Source organism: Mustelus asterias, chromosome 6 (genome assembly GCF_964213995.1).
Source record: "Mustelus asterias chromosome 6, sMusAst1.hap1.1, whole genome shotgun sequence".
Classification (NCBI taxonomy): domain Eukaryota; kingdom Metazoa; phylum Chordata; class Chondrichthyes; order Carcharhiniformes; family Triakidae; genus Mustelus; species Mustelus asterias.
The window spans coordinates 52154490-52178538 of NC_135806.1; the positions used below are offsets into that span (position 1 = coordinate 52154490).

The 24049-nt window shown below is 37.9% G+C and overlaps 1 protein-coding gene across 3 annotated transcripts in view; it reads right to left on the reverse strand.

Moving 5' to 3' along the window:
• The window catches only part of LOC144494859 (SWI/SNF-related matrix-associated actin-dependent regulator of chromatin subfamily A member 2-like), a 132857-nt gene that overhangs the window by 26158 nt on the left and 82650 nt on the right, over positions 1-24049 (reverse strand). For all 3 annotated transcript variants that reach the window (XM_078214314.1, XM_078214315.1, XM_078214313.1), the window contains exons 21-29: positions 22034-22141; positions 19478-19564; positions 14860-14906; positions 13844-14010; positions 11585-11748; positions 9905-10132; positions 7291-7329; positions 3263-3340; positions 1512-1730 (exon numbers count right to left, since the gene is read on the reverse strand). In XM_078214314.1, the coding sequence (XP_078070440.1) occupies positions 1512-1730; positions 3263-3340; positions 7291-7329; positions 9905-10132; positions 11585-11748; positions 13844-14010; positions 14860-14906; positions 19478-19564; positions 22034-22141 (1137 nt within the window). The remainder of the gene's footprint in view (positions 1-1511; positions 1731-3262; positions 3341-7290; positions 7330-9904; positions 10133-11584; positions 11749-13843; positions 14011-14859; positions 14907-19477; positions 19565-22033; positions 22142-24049) is intronic.

Below are 24049 nucleotides of genomic sequence, written 5' to 3' on the forward strand. Positions count from 1 at the left end.
ATTATTCCAAAGAGCTCAGGTCTTCAGCTTTAAACAAAGTTTGCAGGAAAATTCTACATTTGATCTAATTTTTTGGGTCTTTTGAAAAGAATACTGTTAATCATTCAAGGTCAAAGATGCTGCATTAATTGACTGTTGCATGGCACAATAGTGATCAATTTGTCATACATTTTGCAGACTCCATACTTGCCATGGCCTTCAACAGTAAATTCAGAATTTCTCTCTTCAGCCTTTCACCTGTCTAATTTCCAGATCAAACAATTTGTTCAGGTATCCCAAAGACAACTTGCATCTGGTCCCCTTCAAAAACACAGTCAAGGTAAGGTGCTTTCAGAGAATGTTGCTGAGGAGCAGCATAATGATGGAAAATAGGAATGTGCCACGGATCCTTGGGGAAACCAGAGGCAACTGTGTGTGAGCAGGACGAGAAGTCATTGCAGGTGATTCTCTGGCTACAACTTGATTGACAAGAGTGGAATCAGGCAGGGTGTAGTCTCACCCAGTTGGACGGCAAAGGAGAGGCGATAAGAGTAGAATGGTGGTCAACCGTGTCAAAGTCAGCAGGAGAGTAGAGAATGGTGAAAAAGGACGGTTTACCATGGTCAAAGTAAAGTAGGATAGCATTTGTGGCTTTCATGAATGATTATGGTACTATAGTGGGTTGAAATCAAGTCTGAAGATTCAAACATGGAGTTCTGGGATGATGTGCAAGGATTTGGGAGGTGAAAGAACATTGAATGACATAAAAACAAGGAATATTGGAGATGCAATGGAAAACAAAGGGGAAACCCGCAACTCCTCAATTTTTACTCTTTGCCATCAACATTAACATTTTCTCAAACTTAAAATTTTTCGCATTCCACTTTCTCCATAGAGGAACTAAAAACCCCAATGATACAAAATCTTGACTTCATGACCAATGATTGGATGTCCAGTGCATAACATGGATTATTCGTGTAATGCCAGGAACTTTTAAATTTAACTATGGAAATATCCAGGTATACCCATGTCTACTTTCCCTGTCCTTAAACAAACTGCACCAAATTTACAGTTCAAACTAGATTCATACATTTCTTACTACTGTGCAGTGTGTGATGTGATTTACATTGATCAGTTGTGAGCTATGCGCACCAACACTGCCAGTCAGCAGTATCAAAGAACAGTCAAATCTCAAGGGGATTGCATTGTTAGATTTAAGTAGCAGTTTTTGTGTGGAAATATCTTGGCTTTTACTGTGTTTTATATGGAAATACATGAAACTGTGTTCAAATGCATCTCAGGCCTTCATGATAAAATGACACATAGGTCTGTACACCATTCTGATAGTACTTAAAAGTCCATTCTGCAGAACTGACTTTCATAAATGTTACTAGTGACAAAAGGCAGGTCGGTGTCCTAAATATTAACTTTTCATGTTTCACGTGTGTGCTTTTAACAAAAAATATTTGCATGTACATGTGATCAGGAAATCAAACAGTAATTCCAGAAGTATGGTTAAATGCATCACCTACCCTTAGCCACTGCTTTTCTGTAAGAGCATCACTGTAGTCCACATCTCTGCGCATACGTGAACCTCGCCCAAACATCTTTTCTTCCTCCTCTTCACAAGTCAACCGTTCAACTTCTGCATCATCTTTGACAATCCACGATGGAAGGTCGTCTTCCTCCATCAGCCGTGGTTTACGTTTTGGATTTCGTGCGTCTTCTCTTCGCCGCTCCAGATCCATGCGCTAAGATTGGCAGCAGAAGGAAATGTGGCAATTGTTAATTTTAAAACAACTATGCAATGCATTTCTTATGATTACATAAAACCAATATTTACACACTGCCTTTGCAATATTGTTTTTTTAAGTGACTGAAGCATACTACAATCAGAATTTATTACATGGGTGGTCATTGACGAACAAACTACTTTGCTGCTTTCTTCCTCCTTCCAAAATGCTAATATTTTCATGAAACACAAGAAGATATTTTTCAGTGATATAGTTAAGTTAAAAATGAATAGAAATCAGAATCTGCAATAAACTTGAAGTCCAATATGCAAAATTAAATTAAAATTGTCTACTTTCCCTGTCCTTAAACAAATTACACCAAACTTACAGTTCAAACTAGATTCATAAATTTCTTATCACTGTTCAATGTGATATGTGATTTATATTGATCAGTTGTGAGCTATGTGCAGTGAGAGCAACTCTGACAGTCAGCAATATCAAAGAACAGCCAGATCTTAAGAGCGTCACAGTCTCAGGATTAAAGTGGCACCCTTTGTGTGGAAGAACTTTGGCTTTTTGCTGCATTTTTATTTGGAAACTGCATTGTTCAAGTGTACATCAGGATGTCATGACAAAATGGCATGTGGGTCTGTACACCATCGGTCTGAGGTTACCCAAGTTTTTTTCCTGAGAATGGTGGTTGACTGAAGTGGCTTCACTGTGTATACTTCACAACTGATCAGTGTAGATTCTAGACACACTCAAGAATATGAATAGGAAATGTAAACAGCCTACTTTTTAAACTCAAGCTGTTTAGTCTTGCTAGAAAGGTATTAGAGATCATGCAAGCAGATTAATAACGGCAACTGTCTTCCAGTTTCCTACACACCTGAACTCACTCATTCTCCTGTATTAAAGTGACAGGCATAGGAGTACAAATGAATAATTGCACCTTACCTTCCGGATGGTATTAATAGCAGTTTCCAGTATATAATTAAATTAAAATCGCAGGAGGTCGAAAATGCCTATATGTTTAAGCAGCAACCAGTTTTTAAACCATAGATGTGGGAATCAATATAATTTCATTGCTATTTTTATTTAAGGGCTGCATGACCAGAGTATTTGGCTCTAAACTGTACCCACCAGATGGGAACCTCTTCTGTAATTGGATGTTTTCCAGGCCCCTATGCAAACAGGAGCTATAAAAACTGACTATCTGCTCCAAAAGAAGTGGTTGGCAGCTATGTCATTGTAACTGCATGTGTCACCAATACTATGTGAAAGAGCTGACAATTTTATTTTCCTTTCCATGTAGAAGCATTAATTCTGAGCTGTCGCTAACAACAGCATTGAGCTTGAAAATATAAATGAATGCCAAAGACTGTAACTATGGCTGAATAAATAAAATTACAGTTCTTCAGTATAATTTTAATACCCGTGAAACTAAAATGATTAGCCATATGATACCCTTCCTCTCAAACATTCTAAGGTTGTACAATTAGAAACCAAATTCTGAGCCTTTGACTACTTCACATAATTTATGCCATTACCATGAACAACTCAAACTCCTCTTCATGCCGAGCAATCATCTGATTCAGCGTCTCATCATCTGGAACCTCATCTTCTTCCTGTAAGTCAAGGAGTTAAGATGGCAATTAAATATTTTCTTAGCAGTTGCAAGCTAACAACTAGATTCATTCTATTTACCGAAACAAATTTTTCAGGTTGATGGAAACATCATCTCTCTGCTAAGCTATAATTTTATTTGAAAACTTGTTTTTCCAATTGTACTTAAAAATATATATAATTAGTTTAAGAGGCTAGGGCCACTCCACACTAATGAGTCCAGAAACAGGGACAGGGTACACAAAAATAGGATGCTGCTGTTATTTTAAATCTCAGAATCTCCAGTAAGCATTACACGTAGCACAGCGAATTAGATATCAGAATGCAAACACATTTGAATTCCATGATTTATGAAAGGTTAACATAGCGATGCCCATCAAATATGTGATATATGAATCAGTAACAGCAACAAGCTGAATATTGGGAAGATTGAATAGTTTAGCTAGATAACAATGTTTTAATTAAGACCTTCAGTTACCATATATTGACATATATGTTTTAAAAAAAGGAATAGAATACATGACAGTGCAGAACACTAAATGTGTCTTTTGGGTGACTAACTGATCAAATGGTACTTATATTTGAGAGCAAACCTGTGACTCCTTGAAATATTGACACATGGTTATGTTGCCAGAGCTCTGCAAGTTAGGTATCACATGATTAATCAAACCATCCAATTGGGAACTGCCATGCTGATCTGTCGCTAGCAATAAGCCAAGTCCGGGAATAAGTTTCTTGAAAATTTCTCAGTTCTGCTTTGACAAACACACCACTAGGTTTTCAGAAATTTCTAATAATCTTTCAACACAGAAGACATCAAATTGGTGGGATGGGATGCATTGCCAGGCTACAGCAAGCAGCCCAGAAACTTTCTTACACGGATACAAAGCAAGCACATAGGTGGATCAAGATGACAGTGTGCTGGGTAATTTTTTTTAAAAAAGCACATTTGACAAGAGAACTGAATTGCTGGACACATCCAGAAAATAGCAAGATTGTGCCTTCTCCTCCATAGCTTCTCCACTGTTAAGCCAAAACTCTAGGGTTTACCATTTGTGCAGAAAGGAGCAGACATGATATTTAACTTTTGTCTTATTGAAGACCGAGATTTTATGTTGGGTATCAGAGGGTTTTTTTTTGAGTACCAGGAAACAAAGATTGTACATTCCTGTGATCTAGTTTGACTTTATAGGCTGAGAGGAATATTTCTAGTGCCAAGCAAGGTGCATTTCTTTACATATGGTCTGAGTTTTCCACCAAGTTTGAAAGACAAAATAAGTACTTCAGCAAACACTTGTCAGTTTCTCTCTTGAAATTTGTTGTGTGAAAAAGACAAGATTATTTCAGAAATTCCACTAAGAGAGGATTTCATAAACTTATTACGTAGCAATGAGTAAAACATGGAAGTAAAACTAAAATCCAACGAAAGGAAACTCCTGGAGGCAACACCATTTTCCCAAAAGCATCCAACTGACATCATAATCAGTTTGATCAAAATTTTGAGAGTACTGAAAATGCAATATGATAGAAAAGGCCCCGAATTTCACAAACCAAAGCCAATGGATACAATGGAAGCCTGTGTGTGTTGCATTCAATCAAATTCAAAGATTTATCAAGTTATTCAAGAGGAAAATGTAAAACAAAGGCATACATTTTGATAGTCACCAGAATTAAATTGTTTCCCTAGTCTTTCAGATATCAAATTCAACTCAGGATTGAAGTGACAATTATTTCTCAGGTCCCTACTTAATTTTATCTTCCTCAGTCTCCAGTGCATGGTACCTTCATTAGAAACTATTGGTGTTGATGTCAGGAATGAATGAGTAGACAAATTTGTGTAACAGAATTAACAACAATCATCATGTCCACAAGTCCACAAAGGACTTATAGCATTGGTGAAACCGCTAGAACGCAGAGTGCAAGATAAATAATCTACATTATTAAAAACAAACAACTTTTTATACAGAGATCACCAGCACACAAAAATTTGTATTTTTTCATCATCTATGTTCATATTTCTAACAATTCAACATAATGGCACTTTCAATTAACTCTACACAACTGGTGCTACATACCAAATATCAAGTTTCAGGCACTAGAAACCAGTCTTTAAAAAAAAAAATCTCAATTGCAATGATGGATTTTTACTCCAGACAATTCTGCACTACTCATAATACCACTGAGATGATGCAGAAGTTTTGCACTTACAGTTCTAAAAAGGATCATGAAGTCAGACATGGCTGAGTAAATGCAGCATGATTCCATTGAAACTCATTATGCATTGTCCTTCCCTTGTCTACGGTATATTTTGAAAGTGCAGCTTTTCCAATTGCACAGTGGCCAAATACTGCGGTGCAAAGCCATATAGATCAGGAAGTTTCCAGGCTTAATCCTTGTAGCCGAAAACAGGGGGGGGGGGGGAGGGCAGCTATGATTGACTTCACCCAGGACTGAGTCAAGTCAAGATTCCAACTCCTGATTGCTATCCTGCTGGAAAGCGTGAATGTTGACTGGGGGTGAAATGGAATGGCATGGAGGAGAAAAACACGTGATTGTGCTCAGACACTCTTGCCTCCACATTCAAGTAGCCTATTGATTGTGTCCAGATTTGCATAGGAAAAGTGGCCACTTAAGGGCTGCTCGTGCAGATGGAACTATATGCAAGCAAGAGTCAGCATTTTCAGAGAGAACAGGTGAGAACACTGGCCAAATTTTAAAAAAAGCTTTTGTAATATGATTTTAGGCCAAGGGAGAAAATAAAAAGGGAGGAAATGAAGCACATATCAAATCACACAAACATGCAAACACATAGTAATTAGGGCATCCTTGCAGAATATAACACAATTGCTATGTGTCAGAGGCTCTTTAGATTTATTTGTTCATTTCATTAGTTACAGTGGCACCTCATTAGTGTGAGTGACCTATAAAAAGATCTTAAGTAAAGATTTCTGGACTAGTAACATTCTTTTAAATTTGTGCAGATCTGATTAATTAGAGCTAATCAATTTAATTGGTCATTATTTGTAAGAATTGAGATTCATTGCTAAAAATGAAAATTGTAATATATCAGAATCTGCCAAGTTTGGATTTAAATCTAGTACTATATTACAACAAAAGGCAAATTGCACCATTCAAATGGTTACATGCTTGCATGTTTTACCAGCTCTAATTTAAACAATCTTGAAATCATCTCTAAAATGCCCTAGCGCGTGGAAATTTAGAAACCAGTCATTGCAATATGTCAGCAGAGTTAAATTACTTTTATCTGACTTTTTTAAAATAGATACAGTGACTTTGATTTTTCCTCATGATTATATTATCACACTAACATCCTCACTGCAGATTTCTCACTTTGTATCTCTCTACATGAATCGCTTACTTAAGTTCTTTCTTTCCTCACCATCTATCATTGGCTGCGAGGTCAGCTGTTACATATTATAAATCCTGTCAATCCCCAAAAATTGTATTTATCACTACAGCCCAAATCAGTAGCTTATAATTGCAGATACAAGAACATAACATTGTCAACCAATCGCATTGCCAAATATCACATTTTATGGTTCCAGCTTTTCAAAAAGCTTGGCGGTAACAAATGCTAATCAAGACAAACTAGCAAGGATTTTATAGTAAACATACTATCTGGTTAACAGAACCATAGGATTAAGCCAATGTGAATTTTACGCCTAGCCATCCATTATTAAGAGTTGAGAGTTTTTCAGCATGTTTAATTAGATCTTTAACTAATTACCACTTTTGGTTACAAGGTTGGATTGATAAAATGCAATTTCACTGAAAAACTCCAACTCCAATAGCTATTATGCTATCAAAACTAAATCAGCTGATTAAGTATAAAATACAGCGTATAAATAAGACACTGTTTGTAGCATATACTCATTTTTAAAGTTATTGAGCACAGCTATAGATCAAAAGCCGGCCAGTGATGTTATCCTACCCAGGTAGTACTGCAGGAAGGAGAAGCATTGGTGTCCCCCTGGTGGTGAAAGAATGCAATGTTACAAGATTGATTTCTCCAACAATACAGCAGAAGATGCTTCAGAACACTTGAGGATTGCACATGAAAGTAAACTGAAATTTTTCATTTTATGGGGAAATAATCGGTTATGACTGTTTTGCTGAATTCAGGCAACTTAAAAACTTTGGACAATGGGAATGGTAACTCCACACGTCATTTTAAAAATAGGAGCCATGTTAGCCATCGGATTAATTTTGAATTTTAACGAAAGTGCCACTCAATAAAAAAATCCGATGTTTGCAAACAGATGACTAAAGTCTCAGCAATTTACATGCATATTTGCAACTAAAGCATCCCTGGAACATAGGGTACTTTTTTAAGAGAACCAAAAATATTTTAAAAAATAAGTTAACCAAACTCAGGCCCATATTTGCTTGACGAACATTGGATTATAAATGGTTTACTCAAAAAGGAAGCCCCATAAAAACTTGATGACTTTCTGGCATAGATCATTTTTCTAGCACAGTAATTAAAAGCTTACCCAAAACAAAAGTACATTTGTTTTATTACCAGGAAGAGCCCCATAACACCCAAATGCAATATTGTCTCCATCCCTCCACAATTAGATTCTACAATACCACTGAAGGAGAAATTGCATTATTTATTGGCTTTATGAATAGGGGCAATATTTTCATGAAAACTACTTTAAATTTTAAACCATGTCTTTGTTCATGGGTATTAGCCACACAATAAAACAGGCCCCCTATTGGTGGGTTTCACAGCCAAAGTGAATGCAAATTCACTGAAGAGAAAAATTATAGCAGGTAAAATTGAAAGTCACTATATAGGGAGACAACACTATTTGACAAAAGAGATGCAGGACACAACCAGTTGCTGCTATGCAAAATAGCTCATTGCAGCAAGTTTTCAGATTTGAAAAAGTCAGCTCTCTGCCATCCTTAAGTACTTGAAATTAGCAATCAAAATTTTAAACTCTGCACACAAGTACTAATTATCGAGCATAACACAGATCTTCACGTTAAAGATGTAACTGGATGGAAATGGAATAATTCACATTTCTGACAGCAATTCACTTTAGCATATACCGCAAACTCCATGATAAAGGCACATTCTGCAAATATGCAGAAGGCAGATAATTATTACATTGTTTTGAAGATTTCATGTCATTATTCGTGGCTTTGAGAGACTAAACATATCTGTTCAATTTTGATGGCAACAAAACAAAGCACAGTTTTGTTTGCACAATCACTGAACAATTTGGTCTGGTATAATTCATAGCAGGAATAATATACAAAGTCTTGCACTGTGTTTTGTACTTCAACACAAGATTATATTTAAAAAACACATCAAGGTCTCATGTTTCACATTTTTCACTGAATATGAATACATGTGGGTTTTATTCTACAAAGCCTACATGTATGTTATTGAGATTTACAGATCTTTAAGTTAGAAGCCCTTTGCTCATTTCACAGACTAGTGAAGGTTTCCTCCAGCCATATGAGTGACAACGATAGAGTGTACTTGCAGAAGTTGATATTATTGTATCTAGGTCTTAGGATGCCTGCACGTAGATGTGTGTAACTTTCACTTTTGAAATTCTACTGTGTACACTTTAAACTAGGGTTGACTGTTGGAATGAAGAGTATCTAAGTTTTATAAACTAACCAGATGTTGTTAGCTTATATACAATGTGCACCAACGATAAGAGTAATTGTCAAAGGTACACATGATACTAGTTTGCTCTTTCCACTACTTTAGTTTCCCTGAAGTAATCTTTCATTTGCAGATTCCTTTCAGACAAGAGTTAAAGTCCAATCAAAAGAGCTCCCTTCTCCTCATTTCAAAACTGCAAAAGTTCCACAAGCACGATGAAGGCAAGCTAATAGCATCTTACAAAAGGCACAAAGCATCTAATCAAAGATATGGATGTATAATCCTTTAAATAAAGAATGGAATATGTTATTGATCCTGCAGTTTGCCATATGATTATCAACTGCTTAGTTTACTTGACTTGCTGGTTTAAAATAAAATTAAAACTAGCTTTAAAACAGAATGCTGTCAATTACCTGCCGCAAGTAAGACCTATGGGTATTCTATAATCAATCCTCTATTGATCAGAGTTGTCAAGATAACGTAATGAAGGCTGCATATAGCTAGAGGAACAAACCATGCTAAAATGAGGGTAAACCATGGAACATTTCAGTGAGGAAAAGCTAAAATGGTACAAAGTGATCAGATAGTCTTTAAGTATTCTCCCGAACTTGGTTTGTAGCTACAACTGGATCATGCAGTATGCTTTATAATTGGGATGGTACTACCTAGTTTCAAAGAATACAATAATTTTCCATTCTTACATACCTATGACAATAAATTAAATATTCTCTACATATACAAAAATATTTACACATGATTAATATCTCTCATTCATTTTATAAACATTACACCCTTTAGTGAGGTGATTTTTTTTTTGCAAAAATAGATTAAACATATCCTGGTGCAAATCCCAGCGAATGTGTAGATTTTGCCTCAAAGATATCTCAAGATTGTAATCATTGTAAAAAATTACACATACCTCATTCTGCTCCTCATGCTCCAACAAAGCCTGCAGGAAAACTCGACGCTCATGACTTGAAGATTTTTGATCAAACATACCAGCCTGGATAACTTTCTGGTCCACATTAAGCTTGTATTTGGCAGCAGCAAGAATTTTCTCCTCCACACTGTTGACTGTGCAGAGGCGCAAGACACGGACTTCATTCTGCTGTCCAATACGATGAGCCCTATCTTGGGCTTGTAAATCCTTGGGAGTGAGCAGGGGGGGGGGGGGGGGGAGAGGAGGAGAAAGAACGGACAAAAGGAAAAGGAAGAAGTCTCAGCAAACTTTGAATCCGGCAAGAATCAATCAGAGAACCTACAATTATTCTGCAGCTTACTTAATATGCACAAGTGCTGCTCTTAAACTTGATTTCTCCCCCCCCTTGGAGGTGACCCACCTCAAAATAAAAGAACAGAATGATTTATACTTTTGATGTTGCACCAGAGGTGGCCATGGGACAAGACAGAAAATGTTCTGTTATTACATGGAGCTGCAGAGAAGATCAACAAAAGTTCAGAGAAGATCAACAAAATGGATCAGCAAATAGAGTTGTTGCATAAATAGTTGTAATTTGATTTCAAAGTGGTTTAGGATCCAACTGTTTTGGGAAGCAAAAAAAAAGTCCTTACTACTGAAGAATTTAGATTCACAATGTGCCATTAAGTGATAGGATGCAGTCTGAAAATTCTGCAATGATCTTACATAGATTCTGATACACTCAGAAACGAGGTGCTGTTCAAACTTTCAACTGAAGCTTTAATGCTGTGAGAAAAATATTTTAAACAACTTATACTAGTGCAGTGCATTTCACATAGCAGAAAATTCTAAGTGAATAACTCGAGTGATATCAATTTTTAAAAAGTTGACACTGAACCACAGAAAGCGAAATCAGGTCAGATAACTGAAAGCTTAACCAAAGAAGCAGGCTTCAAGGAGCATCTTAAAAAGAGAGAGAGTTATAAAGGTGGAGAGATTTAATGAATATTCAAGAGGTTTGGGCAGCTGAAAGCAAAATCTTTAATGTTGCAGCAATGAAAATCAGGGATATTCAAGAGATCAGGTTTGGAGCACAGAGATCTTTAAAACTCATAGGACTGGAAAAAGCTATATAGATAGGAATGGGCAAGGCCGTTGTGGGATTTGAAAACAACAATGAGGATTTGGAAACTGCGGCAGCGTTGGATGGGGAACCAGTGTAGGTCAGTAAGCACCAGATGAATGAAATTTGGAGCCAGTTAATATGTGGGTAGAGAAGTTGAACACAAATTTATGTAAGGTGGAAGATGCAAGGCCAGCCAGCATGGCAATGAAGTAGTTAAGCCTCAATGTAATAAAGGTATAGGTGAAGGTTACAGCAGCAGATGTACTGGGGAAGGGTTAGAGTTGAGTGAGGTTACAGAGGTGGAAGTTTTGTTATTATTATGAAATTCTTGGAATACCTCTCCTGAAATTGTACTTATGATGTACTACCACAGCTTTTTAAAAATGACAATTACTCTCCACAGGCATTGCAAGATGAAAATTGTTTAAAATGGGCACAGACATTGTATTGACATGTAATATCAACAACCACTGATAATTTAAAAAAATTCTCATGCTTGCTTTTTTTTCTTACATAAAACAACCACGGTCTTTGTAATAAAATAAACATCACACCTGATGCGGATTCCAGTCACTGTCAAAGATGACAACAGTATCAGCAGCTTGAAGATTCAAACCCAGACCACCAGCTCGGGTACTAAGCAAGAATATGAAGTACTTGGAGTTTTCTTCATTGAACATTTTCAGCAAAGCGCCGCGGTCCTCTGCTTTAGTTGTTCCTATGTGTACAGGATAGAAGATAAAACTCAGGAATACATATTTTACCACAAAAATAAGTCAATTCTCAATTATTGTAACATTCACAGGTGCAAAACTCCACCACATAAATCTAAAAATCATCTGCTTTCAAATAAAAATAAATGAAAAATCCAAGTCAAGAAAAGATTATTCACTCCTTCAAGAGTTAATTTATAATTACTCCATCATAGATGTCTCTCTCACTTCACATGCTTACCCTTCTCCCTTTCAGTGAATACCAAAATTCTGGGCTACAGAAAGTGAAACTCTCACGTCCTCAGCTTATGTCTGAAAAGGTGCCAGAGTGAAGAAATCCAAGACTGCAGTAACCTTGATGGCCACAGTGTATGCCCACCTGACCTTCTTGTAAAGAAGTCTCGTTCCAAAAAGCTACAAATGTCAGCAACAAACTGCCATGAGAGCATGAGCCTTTTGAGGTTCTGTTGATCAGTCATGTAGAGGGCACTGAGCCTCTGTCTGTCTACCCTTATCTGGGGGCTCTCTTTACTTCAAGTGCTATGAGTGCAAACCTTCCCCGTGGCAATGCTTTCTAGCATGTTAGTTTTAATGCTAAATAACCTCCCGTTGTACTCTCATCTTGAACATTGCGGTGAGATCCACACACCTCAAGAGATTGCTGTTAATGCCAGGATAAGTTGGTATTTTGCACATTTAAATATCTGATTCTTACACCTTCAAGGGCACTTTCCACTCGCTTTCGAGTCTTCCGTGTTCATAAGATCATAAGAAATAGGAGCAGGAATAAGCCATTTGACCCATCGAGTCTGCTCTGCCATTCTATCAAATCATGGCTGATCTCCACTTTACTGCCTGTGCCCCATAAGCCTTGTAAATCAAAAATTGTCCAACTCAGCCTTGGATATATTATGACCCAGCCTCCACTGCCCTCATATTTTCATACCTCTGGTAATTTGCCTGACAATGGGGAAAACAAATTGGGCGGCGGCAGGAGGTTTGCCTCAATTTTATCAGAAGGATCAGGAGGAACCAAGGCCCTTAAGTGGCCAGTTAATGCTGCTGGGATTTAACCAATGGCAAGAGAGGCCCATGCATCCAGCCCGGCAGCTTTTGCCTGCGCTGGCTGCAAGTGGACACCCAACACATGCCGAAATACTGAATTTGTTTTCCAGTATGTAGTTCCAAGGGTCAATTTTGAATTTTGAAAGAATGCCTCATCATATGATCAAAAATATGAAACAGATGATCAGTCAGTGCCATTTCAACAGGCATTCCTGTTTAGAAGATACTCTGATTTGATTTATTATTGTCACATGTATTAGCATACAGTGAAAAGTATTGTTTCTTGCGCGCTGTACAGACAAAGCATACCGTTCGTAGAGAAGGAAATGAGAGAATGCAGAATGTAGCCTTACATTTGATGAAAATTGTCAGATTAAAAGACTTCATAAACAAATGAACACCCTGCCTATTCATACTGTTGAATTGCAGCAGCATTTGGGGAAATTTTATTTTGAATTAAGAACAATAGCTAAGGGTGGCACGGTGGTTAGCACTGCTGCTTCCCAGCGCCAGAAACCCAGGTTTGATTCCCGGCTTGGATCACTGTCTGTATAGAGTTTGCACGTTCTCCCCACATCTGCGTGGGTTTCCTCTGGGTGCTCCCGTTTCCTCCCACAGTCCAAAGATGTGCGGGTTAAGTGGATTGGCCATACTAAATTGCCCCTTAGTGTCAGGGGAGTTAACTAGGGTAAATGCATGGGGTTATGGGGATTGGGCTTGGGTGGGACTGTAGTTGGTGCAGACTTGATGGGCTGAATGGCCTCCTTCTTCACTGTAGGGATTCTATGATTCTAACGATGCCCAAGTTATAAATTTAATGTCACTTAGTACTAAACATGTAATCTCACCTAGCTTCAAATTAGTCATTTTCATTAAATACAACTGAACGGTATCATATGCATTGTCTATCAGTTCATATTGGATGCTTTTCTGTATACATGTCTACTTAAATCATCTCACAATGACTTTAATCATAATACACAGACTCCATTGGGGCAAACGAGATGCAGCCAAGTTCTCATGAGTGGAACATACCATCAAGTCGCAAGTACGAAAAACTTCTGAATGCAAAATAATCTTCCATAATGGTCATCAGTGAGGTCATCTGGCAGAACAGCAGTACTCGGTGATTAGTAACTCGCAGTTTTGGCAAAATGCGGTCCAATAATTCAAATTTTCCTGAAGCTCGATATAGGTCAGGACTAAATGGAAGTAATGGAAGCATCAGTATATTAAATTGTTGTATGGTTAGATAAATGCTTTTACTTTGAACATTTATTTGTCCAGCATTTAACCAACTTAAAGTCATGGCAGAGGTACTAAATTCAACTAATTATGGCATAAAACAGTGAGCTAAAATAAACAGGATTGCTCCTGCAATCTCATTTATCTCCAAGTTATTACAATATAATTTACTGAACATATTTCAAGAAAAGGACATCAGTTGTTAAGTTACCACATGGTGATCCATCTTACTCTTACTGCAAAACGACAGGGCATGAAACTGCACAATTAGGGAAATGTTGTGACTGAAACCAGTCTTCCCTAATTGTTACACGATGCAGCAAAAGATAAAGTCAAATTCTGTTACGAGCCTTGCTCCAAACTTCAACTAAAGAGAGATCCATTCCTGCGCTTTAGACAGGATTTGAACTCCATCCATGCAATAAAAAAAGTATAATTTGTTTTTAAAAAAAATATACTTAAAATTAAGTGTTCAAAAGTTGTTTCCTTTTAAGCATTCTCTTACCTTCTTCCCACCATCCAGACAAAAATAAAGGTACACAGTAAAATTGAATAGCCTTTCATTTTTTTCCTCTCTATCAAATAATATGATCAGCCTTATGATAGCAATATGGATGGATGAAGAAGAAAATAATTCCCACATACCTTTTAGCTTAGTATAAAAATCACATAAGTTTATGCATGAGGTACAAACAAACTGGCTCTAAAATACAAAAGTACATATGCCACCTTGAATTTAACTCTCAAATTTGGAGTTGCATCACAACTTTCAAAAACCGTACAAAACAAAATGTTTTGCCACTTACCCAGTAATGAGCCCTCCATTATAACCCAAGTGTTCAGCAAAAGATTCCTGCAACAGGAAAGCAAAAAAAAAGTCATTGCAGTGTATAATTATTAAGAAGTGTAATTTAAAAAGCATATGAGGAATATCAAACCTGGGGGGAAAAAAAAAATCAAAAAAGTGCTACTTAGAAAGGACCGAAAGAAATTATATGCTGCTTCATTTGCCCTAATAAGTGTTATACTTTATTAGTGGGAGCGGGGGAGGTAAGTAACTGTTCTTTCACTAGTCTGGCAGATCAAAATATGATTCAGCTATTTCCAAAAAGCACTTCATTTCATTTAGCAAAATATTTAACAGCTAAATTATACAAAAATAGAAAGCTGTCTGCTTGCATTATTATTAAAGTACTGCATCAAAGCCTGTCAATGTTTTTTGCCCATAAACATATTGAAGGCCAGGTTTGATGAAATGTTTTTTACAACATGAAATAATTTTTGTTTTCTCTAGCGTCTTTTTCTCCACCCCACTTAAAAGCCAGGATTTCTTGCTGGAATATAATTCTAGGTGGACACTGTCTGCAACTCGGCCTCAAACTCGATGACTCTAAGCCTAAGCTTCTCAAGTCAAAGGCACTTACACTGGTATCCAGAAGCTCCCACATGCTGCAGCCATGAAACATAGGACATCTTGTCATCCTTATGTAATTTTATTAACTACTTAATTATTTTACTCACTTATTTACTTCATGTTTTCTTAAAATTAATCTTACCACTAAATCCTGTACTGTTTTAAACCTTAGGAATTGAATTGAAACAAAACAGATGCACTGATAGCGCAAATAAAAATAATTCAATATGCTCACTTAGAGATATGTTAAGAGAGCTGACATAGATTGAAACCTGAATATTGAAAGGTGCATGACATTTAGGAAGGACAGGGATGTTAGAAAAGGTGGACAAGTGCTTGTGTTAATGATGGTATTAGTACATTAGAGAGGAATGACCTAAATTCAGGAAACCAGGATGTATAAACGGTTTGAGTAGAGGTGAGGAATGATAAAGGCAAGAAGTCACCCATGGAAGTGGTATAAAGACTCCCAAATTGTAACTACATAGTATAAAGGAGGAGATAATGGGAGCTTGTCAGAAATGTGTGGCAATAATAATGGAGGATTTTAATTCTCCGTACAGGCAGTTAGAGACACAAGGACTGATTAGGGACAGTCAGCATGGCTTTGAGAGTGGAAAATCATGTCTCACAAATTTAATTGAGTTTTTTGAAGGGGTAACCAAGAAAGTAGATGAGGGCAGTGCAGTTGATGTTGTCTACATGGACTTTAGCAAGGCCTTTGACAAGGTACTGCATGGTAGGTTGTTGCATAAGGTTAAATCTCACGGGATCCGGGGTAAGGTATCTAAATGGATACAAAATTAGCTTCTTGACAGAAGCCAGAGGGTGGTTGTAGAGAGTTGTTTTTCAAACTGGAGGCCTGTGACCAGCGGTGTGCCTCAGGGATCAGTGCTGGGTCCACTGTTATTTGTCATTTATATTAACGATTTGGATGAGAATATAGGAGGCATGGTTAGTAAGTTTGCAGATGACACCAAGATTGGTGACATAGTGGACAGTGAGGAAAGTTACCTCCGATTGCAACGGGGATCTTGATCAATTGGGCCAGTGGGCTGACGAATGGCAGATGGAGTTTAATTTAGACAAATGTGAGGTGATGCATTTTGGTAGATTGAACCAGGGCAAGACTTACTCAGTTAATGGTAGGGCGCTGGGGAGAGTTACAGAACAAAGAGATCTAGGGGTACATGTTCATAGCTCCTTGAAAGTGGAGTCACAGGTGGACAGAGTGGTGAAGAAGGCATTCGGCATGCTTGGTTTCATCGGTCAGAACATTGAATACAGGAGTTGGGATGTTGAAGTTGTACAAGACATTGGTAAGGTCACACTTGGAATGCTGTGTGCAGTTCTAGTCACCCTATTATAGAAAGGATATTTTTAAACTAGAAAGAGTGCAGAAAAGATTTACTAGGATGCTATCGGGACTTGATGGTTTGAGTTATAAGGAGAGGCTGGATAGACTGGGACTTTTTTCTCTGGAGCGTAGGAGGCTGAGGGGTGATCTTATAGAGGTCTATAAAATAATGAGGGGAACAGATCAGCTAGATAGTCAATATCTTTTCCCAAAAGTAGGGGAGTCTAAAACTAGAGGGCATAGGTTTAAGATGAGAGGGGAGAGATACAAAAGGGTCCAGAGGGACAATTTTTTCACACAGAGGGTGGTGAGTGTCTGGAACAAGCTGCCAGATGTAGTAGTAGAGGCAGGTACAATTTTGTCTTTTAAAAAGCATTTAGATAGTTACATGGATAAGATGGGTATAGAGGGATATGGGCCAAATGAGGGCAATTGGGATTACCTTAAGGGTTTAAAAAAAAAGGGCGGCATGGACAAGTTGGGCCTCTATGACTCTAATCTACATAAAACTATATAAAACATAATTTTACATCTGGAAAAATCAGGTGAGCAAAGATAGCCTAGAGGAGTTCACAGGATGTTTTTGGGATAGTTTCTTAGAACGGCATGTTCTGGAGCCAACCAGAGAGCAGGCTATACCAGATCTTGAATTCTACAACTTGTCAGGATTACTTGATAACCTCAAGTGATGGCATCCCGAGGTAGCAGTGATTGTGAAATAATTGAATTTTCCATTCAGTTTGAGGGAGAGAAGAATGGGTCTAAGACCAATATTTTAAACTTAAATAAGGGAAATTATGAGGGTATAAATACAGATCTAAATTGAACTTGCAAATGAGGTTAAGGGATAGATCAATAGAGGTGCAGGGGTAGACATTCAAAGGGATATTTCCCATCTCCCAAAAAGAGATATTTCTGAACATCCAAAAAGGGATATATTCTAACGGGAAATAAAAATTCCAAGGGGAGGACCAATCATCCCTGCTAACTAAAAACATTAAAGGTAGTATCAAATTAATGAAAAAGCATATGACTGTACAAAGATAGGTGGCAGGTCAGAAGATTGGACAGGGTATAAAGACCAGCAAAGAGAGTGAGGAGGGAAAAATTAGAGTAAGAGAGGAAGGTTAACTAGAAACAAAGATAGCTAGTGAGAGTTGGTTTGATAGAAAGTGAGTCCAGAGAATTAATGTTAGAAATTAAGGAGATGGCAGATGATTTGAACAGGCATTTTGCTTGGTCTTCACTATAGAGGAATATCCCAGAAATAGCTGTGAATCAGGAATTAGAAGAGACAGCGGAACTCAGGAAAATTACAATCACCAGGGAAGGGATACTTAGCAAACTGTTGGAGCTGTGGGCTGACAAATCCCTGGGTCCAGATGGACTTCACTCTAGGATCTTAAAAGAAATAGCTCAAAATAGTTGATGTGTTGGTTTTAACTTTCTAAAATTCAATAGCAAATGTAACTGCTGTATTTGATAAGGGATGGGGCCATAAAGCAGGAAACTGCAGGCCAGTTAGCTGAACAACTTCATATTTTTCCTATGACATATTATTAAAGATGTTACGATAAGTCACTTAACAATAGAAAATCAAAGCAGTCAGGCAGAGTTAACATGGTTTTGTGGAAAGGAAGTTATATTTAACTAATTTATTGCAGTTACCCATTTAAGACAGAGATGAGGAGAACTGTTTTCTCTCAGAGGGTAGAGTGTCTTTGGAACTCCCTTTCTCAAAAGGTAATGGAAGCAGAGCCTTTAAATACTTTTAAGGCTGAGGTAGATAGATGCTTGATCAAAGAAGGGGTGAAAGGTTAGGCAGGAGGTTACAATCAGATCAGCCAGGATCTTACGGAGTGGCGGAGCAGGCCCGTGGAGGCTAGTGGCCTACTCCTGTTCCTAATTTGTATATTTGTATGTACGAGAGGGGACGTGCACAAAGTTAGTGAAATAAATTAACAGCTTTGCCAAATGTTTAAACATACTGTTTCCAAGCCTTGCGCAATACATAAAGTAGACCCGTTTAAGATCACGGAAAGGTCATTGAAAGATGACTTAAGAGGATCTCAGTTGATTTATACTCCGTTCTGAAAATAAACTCAATCTGAAATCGTAAACCTTAATTGTAACATGTTACTAAGATGAGTTGTTATGGATAGTTCTGACTGACTAACTAAGGAGAAACTATTTCCAGTGGCGGAAGGGTCAGTGATCAGAGGACACAAAGGAAAGTTATTGACAAAAGAATGAGAGGTAATGAGATAACCATATTTTACACAGCCAGGTAGGATTTGAAAAGCACTGCCTAAAAGGACGGTGGAAACAAAATTCAATAATTATATTCAAAAGAACTGGATAACTATGTGAAGGGGTGGGGAAAACACGGTTATGGGGAAAGAGCAGGAGAGTGGGACTAATTGGATACCTGTACAAAAGAGATGCGTAGGCACAATTACACATCAAAGAAGGATGCCATTCTATAACAACCTCTGATCTTCCAGTCGAAGTCTAAAATACATTTGCTTTTTCTGCCGTTTATTTTGGGTTGAAGCAAAAAGCACTTAGGGTAATTTGTGAACTTCAATTTTATTTTGTAGAAAATAAACAGCAGTGTAGGAATATTTCTCTTTATATTGCATTAGGAACTTACCTCTATGTGCTGAAACATGAAGGGATGGTTGCATATTTTTCGGAGCTGCATTATGGTATTCATGAGGGTTTTTGCACCACCTTTACCCTGAGAAGAAACAGAAGGAATTTTAAGCATAAGAAAGTTAGCAGATGGAGACCACTCCCAAGTAACCTTTGGTCATTTTGTGAGTATTTTGCAGATTATAGTATTTGAATGTCAGGATCCATACAGTTTGAAAAATGGCAACTTGACTTTGGCCCCGCAAGAGGAGTTAGTTTATTGTGGAACAACCTTTAATAGTGCATTGGAAGCATCATAGCAAATATACATGTGAAGGAGCAAACAAATCATCAGAAATTTAAAAAGAATTCTGGAAACACTCAGCAGGTCAGGCAGCATCTGTGAGTTAACATTTCAGGTCAATGACCTTTCATCAGAATAGAGAAGTTCCACCTGACCTGCTGAGTGTTTCCAGCATTTTCTCTTTTTATTTCAAATTTCCAGCCTTTTCAGCATTCTGGTTTTAAACAAATTATCAGGTTTGTTATTTTAGTCACATAGTAGAAGGGAATTAGACTCAATTTGTAATATCGGCCAATCCCATTAACCATTGTTCGTACATTTAATTGCTTAATCCTATGCAAGGAGAAATGTGGAAGTCAGAGCACATGGATTTAAACAAAGTACATTCACTCTCATACCAATAGGGACAAAATTCAATAGTCCCTGACAGTGGCCATAGGAATCATGATGCAGGGTTAACCTGTGCCCACTGCTTCCAATGTTGGCAGCGTATAAACTTTATGCTGTCTGCTAAGTCTAAGTACAGCAAGTTCCTTTTGCCCAATTTAAGTGATTTTGCTTTAACATCAGTTATTAGGGCTAGTATTCATGTAAAAGAGTATTTTTCTAATGTTGTTTGCATTGCTTCTGGCGTGACCCAAATGGCGCCATTTTGAAGCAACCTCTCGCGCTTTGGGATTTAACTGTGCAACCCTGTAACTTGAAGTTGCTCTTACGGCCTCTCGGTGCTCAGCTCATTGTTCATCTCGCAAGCCCTCGCTCATAGCTAGGGTTCAGGAGGGGGAAGCAGAAAGCAGCAGGGAGCAGGATGTATGGAAAGTTAAAGGTTCAGAGAGCAAAATCGGAACAGAATGGGAAGGGAGGCAAGCTGGAATCAAGTAGGAAGTGTCCGCATAATTCTTTTACATTTTAAAATTTATTTTAAAAGTTATTTCATTTGCAAATATAAAAAAAGCAATGTAAGATATTTCAACTTAGAGGGTTTCAATTTTTTTCTGATGAGAAGGGTCCTACAGACCCAGCCACAGCTTTTACATTAGCTATAACAGGAAAATCTGATTCGCTTCAATTTGTTTCACTTAAAGTTGCATTTTCCAGGAATGCAACTACAACATTAAGCATGGAATTACTGTAACATGATTGCAACACCCAGAAAGTGCTCACCACATTGATGATTAGCTACACATCTCAGCAAAAAAAAGTCGTGAAAGGATAGCACCAGTTAAAGCTAGCTTGCATCCCTCAAAAGGAGAGATTGCATTGTTACTGGAGCAGATGATGGAAGTCATTCTGCAATGGATTCTGACCTGGGAGACACTCAATAATGCCACAACATGGGAGAGAAATTTTCAGTTGACTGTTCCAGTGCATTCCTGGATGGCCTCCGATGTTCTATCTTCTGTAAACTTGAGGTCATCCAACATTCTGTCGCCTATGTCCTAGCTCATTCCAAGTCCTGTTCATCAATCACCATACTAGCTGACCTACATTAGCACCTGATTAGCAATGCTGTGATTTTAAAATTCACATCCTTATTTTCAAAGCCTTTTGTGTTCTCACCCCGTCCCAAGCTCCGTAATCTCCTCCAGCCCTACAACCTTCCAAGATATCTGCACTCATCCAATTCTATCCTCGAATATCCTTGATTTTAATTGCTTCAGCATTGGAGGCCGTGCCTTCAGCTGCATAACTCCTCAATTCTTAATTCCTTAACTAAACCCTTCCAACTCTTTTTCCTCCTTAAAACCTACTGCTTTGGCCAAGGCCATATGTGCTAATATATTATGTGGCTTGATGTAAAATTTTGTTTGATAATGCTCCTGTGAAGCAGCTTGGGATGTTTTAATATGTTAAGGATGCGAATACAAGGGAGTTTGTGTTGTTCTGGATTGCACTACTTGATACTTCGCAAGTGATGGAAACAGTATCAATAGGGACTTTCAAAAGCAGATTCAATAAATGTTTGAAAAGGAAAAAAATCACAGCGATTTGGGAGGAAAGAGTAAAACTAATTGGATAATTGTTTCAAAGAGCTGCCATTTCTTTTCATGCAAATCAAATAAACTAAATCAATTAAACTCAGGGACAGAGCAAGAAGGGCAGCCTCCAAAAAGGGCATCGCCCAAACCAAAAGACAAAGCATTAAGGAAACTCGGGCATAATACGCAAATTGTTTCATGATATATAAATGTCTCACAGGTCTAAGCTTAAATATGATATGGAACATAATCCAAGACAACGTTCTTAGCAAATCATATCTTACATCCCTACCTTCTTGTCTTTCTCAGAACCATCTGTTAGAAGAATTCCTTTAGCTTGCATGTGACGGTATAGAATCTTCTGTAGAGAAGACATGTCACATTTGATGACGTACTCAACCTGAAAATAAAATTTAATTTGTTATTACACGAAAACAATATGAAACAGAGATCTATAACAGATGAAAAAATATTTACGTTAAATGAGCTAGCAAGCTAGAGATAAACCTAAACTCTAATTAAGACCAGTTTTTGCAAATTAGGTCTTTGGGGAAGAAATGTGTTCATGCATAGCCACTTCTAGTGATGCTGTGTAAATTAATGAAGAAAGTCAGGTGGGCCATGGCTCTACCTGTCCTGGTGAATTGACTAGAATTAGTGCGACACAAATGCATTTCTCCCACTCTATTAAATCTACAACTAAGGGATTTTACATCTTTGCAATGCAGGGAGTGTCAGAAAAAAAATGAATTGATATTATTCTTTTTTTTTAATTCATTCGTGGGACACGGGCGTCGCTGAGTGGCCAGCATTTATTGCCCATTCCTAGTTGCTCTTGAGAAGGTGGTGGTGAGCCGCCTTCTTAAATCACTGCAGTCCATGTGCTGTGGGTTGACCCACAATGCCGTTGGGGAGGAGATTCCAGGATTTTGACCGAGCGACTGCGATGGAACAGGCGAAAAATATTTCCAAGTCAGGATGGTGAATGGCTTCGAGGGAAATTTGAAGGTGGTGGTATTCCCACATATCTGCTGCCCTTGCCCTTCTAGATGGAAGTGGTCGTGGGTTTGGAAGGTGCTGTCTCAGGATTTTTGGTGAATTGCTGTGGTGCATCTTGTAGATAGTACACACTGCTGCTACTGAGCATCGGTGGTGGAGGGAGTGGATGTTTGTAGATGTGGTGTCAATCAAGCAAGCTGCTTTGTCCTGGATGGGGTCAAGCTTCTTGGCTGTTGTTGGAGCTGCAGCCATCCAGGCAAGTGGGGAGTATTCCATCACAGTCCTGAGTTGTGCCTTGTAGACGGTGGATAGGCTTTGGGGAGTCAGGAGGGGAGTTACTTGCTGCAGTATTCCTAGCCTCTGACCTGTTTTTGTAGTCAGTGTGTTTATGTGACGAGTCCAGTTGGGTTTCTGGTCAATGGTAACCCCAATGATGGTGACAGTGGGGGATTCAGTGATGGTAACACCATTGAATGTCAAGGGATGATGGTTAGAGTGTCTCTTATTGGTGATGGTCATTGCCTGGCATTTATGGCGATTAAATCAGGTGAATAAACATGGCAGAAAAAAATCCTGAAATATCAGATACAAAGTTACCCCAATACTTCCTTCGACTATTAATGTACATTGGTGAATGACAGCAGTTGATATTTAAATTTAATGAGCTAGTATTGGACACACTAATGACAAATTTTCTTCATTGGAACAGGAGTGTCAGTAATACACTAATGAATAAGAAATTAGCTGATCATTTTGGGGTCGGGATAATGGGAGTGAAAATTAAAAATGATCAAATCAAGTTTCAAACTATGATTTGCATTAAGCACATTTGAAATCAAACCAGCAAGAATATTTCACATGATACAAGAATGATATTTCTGGTATCAAAAACAACCTGTCTTCGATTCCTGCTTTTCAGTTTATTCTACCTTTTAGTCTATGAACATTGCACCTTAATCAGACTACAGGAACAAAGAGCAAAGGATCTAAAACACCATGAGAAACATTTTTATTCCAGCAACCACTGACTATTGAGCAATGTTCCTGCTATAATGCTTTCTAAAACACTCTCTCTTTAAACAAAGTAATGCAAAGATTATGCAGATTACTGTTACATCATGACATCATGAATTGAACAGCATCACAAATTCCACGCAACACAAGCCTCATTTGGCCATGCAAAGTGGTTTTAGATACACATATCTAGCAATAGAATTCAGAAATTCATAACAACTTGCACTTACACAACATGAAAAAGTCACAAGGTGTTTCACAGAGGTGTCGTCAGATAAAAATTGATGCCTTAGTT